Source organism: Myotis brandtii, unplaced genomic scaffold, assembly GCF_000412655.1.
Source record: "Myotis brandtii unplaced genomic scaffold, ASM41265v1 scaffold456, whole genome shotgun sequence".
Taxonomy (NCBI): Eukaryota; Metazoa; Chordata; class Mammalia; order Chiroptera; family Vespertilionidae; genus Myotis; species Myotis brandtii.
The window spans coordinates 4,301,648-4,310,872 of NW_005367431.1; the positions used below are offsets into that span (position 1 = coordinate 4,301,648).

Sequence of the window (9,225 nt, forward strand, 5' to 3'; positions counted from 1 at the left end):
CTCCACTACCTGGGAGAGGGAGAGGCTAGGGTGGCGGGCGCGCGGGCGGCAGGTGAAGAGCGCCCTCTATTGAGCATTTGTGAGCAATGACGGCAGAAGAAAAGCCGTGGGCAGAGTCCAGAAGGGAGCTGAGGGAACGTTTGGCCTGTAACTCACAGTGACATTCCTAGGAGAACCGCCCAGCACCCTCAGTGTGGATGAGAGACCAATCTCCCCGAGTGTAGACGCCACCCTGATGGGGGAAAGGGACGAAGGAAACCCCAGGCTGGGCCCCATCAGCCCCCCTGTGGGCGGAAATCTTGCCTTCTGTCCTCCTACTGTGTCCCGAGTTTCTTGAACAGTGCCAGGCGGAGAGTAAGAAGACCCTCAGCAAGTGTTTGTTAAATGAGTGAATGAACGAGTGAAGGAATGAGAGTCATCCTTCCTTCCTCGTCCTCCCGTCTCCCCTCTCTCCCCAGGATCCAGCAGGCGACCATGAGTGCCATGTCTGTGCTGATCTCTGTGGGTGCCATCCTGGGGAAGGCCAACCTGGCACAGCTGGTGCTGATGGTGCTGATGGAGGTGACAGCCTTTAGTGCCACGAGGATGATCAGCCGGCAATTCCTCGTTGTGAGTCATGGTGCTGTGAGGGCGGGCGAGGAGGTGGAAAGGGGGGGCCTCCATTGGGTGAGGCTTCTGGGATTTTAAATAATACAGCCAGGCCCAAATGGGGTGACAAAAGTGGGGTCTATGCTAAATGTTTAAACATAGCAAATGAATGCCTTTCACTTCCAAAATATGACACTGTAGGAATCACAAGATAATTATGGGCTGTATGAAAAGATCATTCCCATTCCCCCATCTCCCCCAGCTGCGGTCCAGCAAGCTGCATGGCCAACGTCTTCTTTCAAACCAGTCAATGTGTGTCACTAACTGTACATGGGACCTCATTGGGGAAACTGTCCAAAGCCTGAGGCTGAGGCCACTGGTGAAGGTGGGGCCAGGCCAGATGGTTCTCCCAGCTCTTCTGCTGCAGTTGTGACCCTGTGGTCGGATGGCCACAGATGAGAAAGCTGATGCCCAAGATCACACAGCAAGGTAGTGGCATTTGTCTCACGACTGAAGATGTTAACTTTGATCACTTGTTAAGAAGGTTATTTCAATCATTTTGGTTTGCGGGGATGGTGGCTTAAACCAAAGTGAGGTCACCGAGGTATGGTGGTGAAAATTCCGCCAATTCTGGGTATTTTTTGAAGGCACAGTTGAAAGGATTCAGGAGTAGCCCACTAAGTGAGTTATTAAGGATTACTAAATTTGATATTGATAAAGCAAAATTAGCATATATCTAGGATTTACTAAGGACTTCAGTTCAGTGATGAGAAGTCTGGCTGTTTCATGTTGCAAAGTTTACAGCACTTATCACTCCATGAAATTCTGCTGAAAAGTAGGAGGCAGTGGGGGCATGGCCATGTGGTTTCTGGCCCCACCTTAGTGGACCTCGGCCAAGAACATTTATTTATTTATTTATGTTCATCCTCACCTGAGGATATATTTTTTTAAATTGATTTTAGAGAAAGGAAGGGAAAGGAAGAGAGAAAGAAACATCAATGTGAGAGAGAAACATTCGGTTGCCTCCCACACACACCCCAGACCCCCCAACTAGGGATCAAACCCACAACTGGGTATGTACCCTGACTGGGAATCGAACCTGTGACCTTCCGATGTACACTCCAACCAACTGAGCCACACCAGCCAGGGATGGCCAAAAGCATTTAAAAGCTGCTGGTAGTCCAGCCAGTGTGGTTTAGTGGTTGAGTGTCGACCTATGAACCAGGCGATCACAGTTCAATTCCTGGTCAGGGCACATACTGGGGTTACAGGCTCAGTCCCCAGTTTGGGGCATGCAGGAGGCAGCCGATCAATAGTTCTCTCTCATCATTGATGTCTCTGTCTCTCTCTCTCTCTCTCTCTCCCTCCCTCCCTCTCCCTTCCTCTCTGAAATGAATAAAAATATATTTTAAGCCACTGTGGAAGACAGTATGGAGTTTCCTAAAAACAGAACTCGCATTTGACCTAGTAATCCCACTTCTAGGACTATATCCCAAGAAACCAGAAAAAAACACCAATCAGAAAGGATATATGCACCCCTATGTTCATAGCAGCACAATTTACAATAGCTAAGATTTGGTTGGAATCAACCTAAGTGCCCATCAGCAGATGAGTCAATTAAAAAACTGTGGTACATCTACACAATGGAATACTACACCACCATAAAAAAGAAGGAACTTTTACCTTTGCAACAGCATGGATGGAACTGGAGAGCATTATGCTAAGAGAAATAAGCCAGTCAGAGAAGATAAATATCACATGATCTCACTCATATGTGGGATATAATGGTCAATATAATCTGATGAACAAAAATAGATCCAGAGACAAATGGCAGAGGAGGGTGGCGGTTAGAGAGCAACCGAAGGACTTGTATGCATGCATATTAGCATAACCCATGGACACAGACACTGGGGCGGTGGGGCTTGCCTGGGGTGGGAATGGCTGGGGGAGGGGGTCAATTGGGGGAAAAAGAGACATATGTAAAACTTTAGACAATAAATTAAAATATATATATATGAAATAAAAATAAAAGCTACTGATAAGACCAACCAGCAACCTCCCTGGAATAGACACTCAGCTACTCACGGGGCTCCTCTGCTGGGCTGGATAAGCTTCAAACACCCGTCTCATGACTTCAAGTCACCCCTCCTCTGTGAAGCTCAGATCTTTCTCCAAGGAACATGGGGGTTCGCCCGTGGGCAGAGGGTGCCGACACTCACTGCTCCCGCTGGGTTGGTTGCAGGCGGACAACCACGTAAGCATGATGTACATCCACGTGTTTGCGGCCTACTTTGGGCTGACCGTGGCCTGGTGCCTCTCAAGACCTCTCCCCAAGGAAGCAGAGGAGAAAGAGCAGAGGACGACGAGCCCCAGCCTGTTTGCCATGCTGGGTAAGGGCGAGGCGGAGGGGAGGTCTGGTACCTGGGTGAGCAAGAGGCTCCAAAACTCCACAGGAAATCTCTTTCACCAGCCTGCCCCGTGTCTGAAGCCCTCCGCCACGACTCATCTCCCCACGTGGCGTGGCGTTGGATGAATTCAGACCTTTGAGTGAAGCCTTCCCCTCCGGGGTACCTCTCTTCATTCATATCCAAAGGAGAGGAAAACTCCCTCCATTGGTGTTTCAATAAGTTTATCCAATCTGTTTGGCCTCAACTTAAAGGAGGGAATTGGACAAGTGAAGGGCCCTGAAGTCGAGGAAAGGAGAGGGTAGGGACTGAAAAGTAAAACTGGTGTATTTTGACAAGCTGCGGTGAAAACGATGAACTCAGACTGTTGGGAGAGGCTTAGAGGCTCATGATGCCCAGTGAGCTCCGCAGCAGGCGACTGGGTGTCAGGCCTTGGGGCTGAACGAGAGCTACTGATGTGTGTCACTCACTGTACATGGGGTCTCATTGGGGAAAACTGTCAAGTCTAATGCTAACTTTTAAGATAAGCATTTGGCCATCCCACGCTGGGGTCAGGAGGGCTGGGGTTTGGTGATTCAGCTCGCAGGGCCTTGGCTTCGCTGCCTGTGAAGTATGTTAGCCGGGCCCTAGCAACTTGAGATTTCAGGAAGGACGCGTGACTTGCCTAAAGTCACATAGCTGGAGAGTGATCAAGCTGAGATCTGCCTGCTCCGGGCTGCTCCCGCCTGACGTCCGCCGAGGCTCAGGCTCTGGAGCAGGAGTTCTGGTTCTGGCCACTGACCCTCTCTGGCCCCCAGGCACCCTCTTCTTGTGGATGTTCTGGCCGAGTTTCAACTCTGCTCTGCTGACCATACCACACGAAAGGAAGAATGGCGTGTTCAACACCTACTATGCTCTTGCGGTCAGCGCCGTCACCGCCATCTCCCTGTCGGCCTTGACTCACCCCCAAGGGAAGATCAGCATGGTGAGGAGGGGGGCTGCCCCTGGGCCGCACTTGGGTCTCCCAGGCCCCACACACGTGTTCACGCCCCGCCCCCCAGCCCCAGCCCCCAAGTTTGGGTGGGGGAGCCTTGTCCGCTGTGTCATGGGGCCCAAGGAGAGCAGCAGCTTGTAAAATGGGCACTGGAACTTAGGAGAAGGCGCAGTGGTGAAAGGCTTACTAGGGGAAGGGATTTAGTCCAGCAGCATTGGCATCAAACAGACCCAGGTTTGCCCCCCATTCCTGCTAGTGATGAAAGCCAGCCGCCAGGAGCAAGAGTCAGTGAGGGGTGGAGGGGAGGGGAGACTAGAATAGAACGTGTCAGCCTTTCCTCTTAACCCAAGAAACGTCAAGACTGGAATAAGAATCAGAAGTAGAGAAGTAGGTTAACCCAGCCGCATGGCCTTGGTGAAGCCACTTAGACTTTGTATGTAACACGCTTCACGTGGAATAAGTTCTGGGCAAACATTAGCTGCCATTATCAATGGAGCCGGGAGATCGTGTGAGTTTTGGGTGGGGGAGATGGTGGGAGTGTAGAGCTAAAGGCAAAACAAGTTCCCGTGATGCTCAGGGCATGGAGTCAGCCAGCTAGAGGTGGTGGGGAAAATTCTAGACAGGCAGTGGGGCCTGGAGTGGAGAGAATGTGGCCACGGATGACAGGTTAACAGTACTAAGGGGAGGCAGGTGTCCCCACAGGTGAGCTCCATGGTGACAGGGACTCTAGGGTCAGACAAGGTGGGGTCATCCAGGGAGGCAAGTTTGGCCATCAGGTCAGGGAAGCCCCGAAGCTGGTCCGAGGGCCCAGAGCTCCTATGCCTGGTCAGAGTAGAGGGGGACGGGGGGAAGAAGCGTAAGAGGAGGCAAGGCCCAGTCCAGAGGAATGAAGGACAGAGCAGAGATGTGATCCGGGACTCAGCTTATTGGGTCCATACAAGTGGCATAGGCGCCAAGTAGCAAACACTAATAATAAAAATAATAAAAACTATAATAATGGCTTATATTTAATGGGCATTTACTCGTGTTCTATGCCAGGCACTGGGCTAAGGGTTTTTTCTTTTTACATGTGGTAACTCATTTATTTCTTACAATAACCTGCATTAAGCAGGTACCATCAAAACCCCATTACCTGGTAGAAAAGTTGAAACACTGAGCTGGTAAGGGCCCAAGGACACGTCACTAATGAGTGTGAGGGTGGCTGAACGCTGAGAAACTAGACTTTCAAGCTGATTCTCTAAATGCCGCCCAATCAGGGTGACTGTTCCCTGAGCCTGAGAAGTGGGGTGAGAGGAGACCATTGGTAAAGTCCAGGTAGTTTAACAGGGGAGTGGATGGTTTCAGGATCACTGAAGCAGGGAGGACCTTACAGTAGGGCCTACCAGCTGGCTGAGGAACTTTGGGGAAGATGCTGTCCTCTCTGTGTCTCACTTCATTCACCCACAAGCTGTTTCTTTGCAGACTCATATCCACAACGCAGTGCTGGCGGGAGGTGTGGCTGTGGGTGCCTCGTGTCACCTGATTCCTTCTCCTTGGCTGGCCATGGTGCTGGGCCTTGTGGCTGGGCTGATCTCCATCGGGGGAGCCAAATGCCTGCCGGTAAGGAGGTGGGCAGCTAACACCCTCTGCTTTATCTTGGGCCAGAGGACCCTGGGGCCATGGTGGACCATCATGTGGTGCCAGAGGCTGCACCAGACAGGTGTTGGCACCCTCTCGGTTTAAAAGCTTGGGGTGAAGGACCCGCCCAGGCTGGATGGTGCATGTGTTAGGATCTGGGGAGCAAGTAGCAGAACCCATTCAAGCTTGCTCAGACATTGGGGGAATTTTTTATAAGGCCCCTGGGTTGTCATGGGACCCAAGGACAGAAATGCTCCTCGGAGCCCAGGAATGGCTGGTATCGGGGATGGGAGTGTTTTTGGGAGCCCAAGAAGTCTCTGATCTCCTTTCTTTGTTTTTCCCGAATATCTGCTTTATTCTCACTCTGTAGACTTCCTTTCTGTTCTCCTACTGCTACTCCACATGGTGGAGTGTAGTATCTCTTTGCAAGAAAGCAGCTGGGTAACATCTCTTGGCCCTGATTCCAAGTTCTTTGAAGAAGGAGCTCATTGGCCTAACTTGGATCCTGTGCCCGTCTTTGGCTGGGTGGGGGTGGGGCATGCTGTACACACATGGCGGCTGCCCATGAACCGTGCGAATGGGGGTGGGAAGGGCAGTGCCTAGAAGAAAGATGCTGGCTCATCATCAGGGCATGCCCACTTCTGATTGTTTAGTTCTTCTAAGTGGATGGACTTTTCTTCCTTCAAAATTCAACAGGCACAGATACTACCAGAATACTCCATTATAGCCAGTTTGTTATTGATACACTTCTAAAGGAAATATTTAGGAACCACAAATCTTCATGGCTTTTGAAGGCTTGGTGGAGAATAAAGGAGTATACTTTTGGGTGGTAAAGGAAACTGAATTTGACTGACAGTGGATATTCAGGGAGGCAGTTTCAACTCCAGATAAGGAGGAAATTACCAATAGTTTGATTTGAGCAGAGTCTGATTTTCATCTTTGGAATGGGAACAGATGTCTTTTACCTCCTCTGGCTTGGAGGCCCTATGATGAAAGGAGGAAGTACACAGCAAAAAATAAAAATTAAAAAAATGCATACGTTGTCCAGCAGGTGTGGCTGAGCAGTTGAGCGTCTAGCCAGAAACCAAGGGGTCACTGGTCCAATTCCCGGTCAGAGCCCAGTAGGGGGCCTGCAGGAGGCAACGGATTGACGATGTTCATTTCGCATCGATGTTTCTCTCTATTCCTCTCCCTTCCTCTCTCTCTAAAAATCAAATTTTAAAACCGTATTTTAAAATGCGTAAGTTATCATCAGTCTTAGAGTCCATCACTCTACCTGTGCTTCAATTCCCTTGACTCTATCACTGGGGGAACAATTCAAGGATGATTCACTCACTCATTCATTCACTCATTCACTTATTCATTGACTCATCACCTATGTCTTCACATTTATCCTGCTTCCCAAGCTGTAGCGCAGTGAAGAAAATGGACAAATAAGACAGCTCAGTGCGATGACTGCTCCAGGGCCCATCCACGCCAGCCTGCGACGCGTCAGGAAATGCTTCCCAGAGCAGAGGTTGTCTCCGCTGAGCACTGACACATAACTAAGATTAGCCAGGCGGAGAAGTGGGAAGTGTGTTCCAGGCAGAGGAGCAGTGTGTTCAGAGGCTCAACAGGGAGAAGAGCAGGTGGCCCAGCCAGGAAACAGACAGATGTTCTCTTGACTGAAGCGTTGGGTTCACCTGGGAGTGCGGTGGGGTCAGAGTCTTGAGAGATGGCTGGTGCTCAGGTATATCTCCTGAGCAGGCTGAGGAGTCTGGGGTTTTATTCTGCAGGCAATGGGGAATCTAAGGAGAAAGTAGCCTGAACAAATTCTCATTTGTAGCCGCATCTGTTGGCCGATGGCCATCTGGGAGGCTAAGTGGTGAGGTGGAGGAGCATTTGAATGGGAGTCTGAAGGTGTGGTCACATTCTTTTCTTCTGACTTTTATTCTAATCAGCCATTTGTCTTTGGATGGCAGTTAAGTTTGGGCCAGACCAGCAGGTCTCAATCACCTCCCAGGGACATGTGACGATATCTGGAGACATCCTTGGTTGACACACTGGGTTGGGGGTGCTACTGGCGTCTAAAGGGTACAGGCCAAGGATGCTGCTAAGCATCCTACAGTGCACAGGACAGCACACTCACAACACAGAATTAGAGCCCAAAATGTGAGTAGTGCCTGGGTTAGATCCTTGCTTCTCAAAGTGCGGTCAGTGGACCAGCAGCACTGGCATTCCCTGGGACTTTGTTAGAAATGCGGAATCTCAGGCCCCAGACCTTCTAAATCCAACTCTGTGGTTTACCAGGCTCCCCAGGTAATGTGAGCGCATGTGCAAGTCTGAGAAGTGCTTCTTTTTTAAAAATATATTTTATTTATTTTTTTACAGAGAGGAAGGGAGAGGGATAGAGAATTAGAAACACTGATGAGAGAGAAACATCGATCAGCTGCCTCCTGCACACCTCCTATTGGGGATGTGCCCACAACCAAGGTATATGCCCTTGACCGGAATCGAACCTGGGACCTTTCAGTCCGCAGGTCGATGCTCTATCCACTGAGCCAAACGGGTTAGGTTGAGAAGTGCATCTTACGTGAGCCCTAAAGCCCATCCCTTTGGGTGGCCCGGGTGTAAAGAGTCGTAGGGAATGTCAGTCTTACATGCAGATCTACTGATAATGATGTTTGTCCCCAGGTGTGTTTTAACCGCGTGCTGGGGATCCATGACACTTGCGGCGTGCACTACACCTTTGGCTTGCCGGGTCTGCTCGGAGGGATCACCTACATCGGGCTGATGGTGCTTAAGATAAGCTGGTCCAAGAATTCCATGTGAGTCACTTGGCTTATTCCCTTAATACCCGCACCTAACTCAGGAAGCAGTGTGCCCAGAGCCATTAGCCGGGGTGCATGCATTCAGGGCCAGGCACTAAGCAGGCCTCAATGAGTATTTGTTGGCCAACTTATTCAGAAATTCTTCCGAGCCCCTAACTTGTGTGGAGTCATCACCTCTTCAGGTTACTTCTTCCCAAAGTGGGCAGCTTGGGTGCAAGGCAAAGGCAGATAGCCCTGAGCGCCCCCCCTCCCAAACAGACAGAGCAGGACAATCAGGCCCAAGCCAGTTGAGTGAGTCCATGTTTCAACCTTTGATGGTGTAGGTCATGTGAGGAGTTGCCGTGGAGTTAGACTGGTCTTGACCTCTTACAAGCTGGGCATGCTCCCTAACTTCTCTGAGCTTTGGTCACCTGGTTTTAAATGAAGATAATGATAATACCTCCCCTTATAGGATCGTTGGAGGCTGCCTGAGGCCAGGAACCATATGGTTTACAGGATTAAATAAGTGAATGTAGGAAAACGGTAGACACTCTCCTAAGTATTAGCAAAAGATTCAAAATCATTAGAAAAATTGTGTGGGCCAAATTCCAGGCTGCTAATCGGGAACATGTGGACCATTTGTCCTTCTAGATCCCAAATTCTGTGATTCCGCGGCTCTCCTAGAGCAGTGGTTCTCAACAGCATCAACATCACCTGGGCATTGGTTAGAAATGCAAATTCTAATATCAGGGGGCTCAATCTGTAAAGTATATGATTGTCCAACCACTATGCTATAACCTAAAACTAATCCTATATAATAAAGAGCTAATATGCTAATTAGACCAGATGGTGG

The 9,225-nt window shown here is 49.9% G+C and overlaps 1 protein-coding gene across 4 annotated transcripts in view; it reads left to right on the forward strand.

Annotated features, from left to right (window-relative positions):
- The window catches only part of LOC102245245 (RH-like protein), a 33,160-nt gene that overhangs the window by 13,504 nt on the left and 10,431 nt on the right, over positions 1-9,225 (forward strand). For 2 of the 4 annotated variants that reach the window (XM_014546878.1, XM_005875174.2), the window contains exons 3-7: positions 459-609; positions 2,831-2,978; positions 3,791-3,957; positions 5,428-5,565; positions 8,257-8,390. In XM_014546878.1, coding sequence (XP_014402364.1) covers positions 459-609; positions 2,831-2,978; positions 3,791-3,957; positions 5,428-5,565; positions 8,257-8,390 — 738 coding nt within the window. Of the gene's footprint in view, positions 1-458; positions 610-2,830; positions 2,979-3,790; positions 3,958-5,427; positions 5,566-8,256; positions 8,391-9,023; positions 9,118-9,225 lie in introns of those variants that run through there. The other 2 variants (XM_014546876.1, XM_014546877.1) reach the window with 2 other exon arrangements.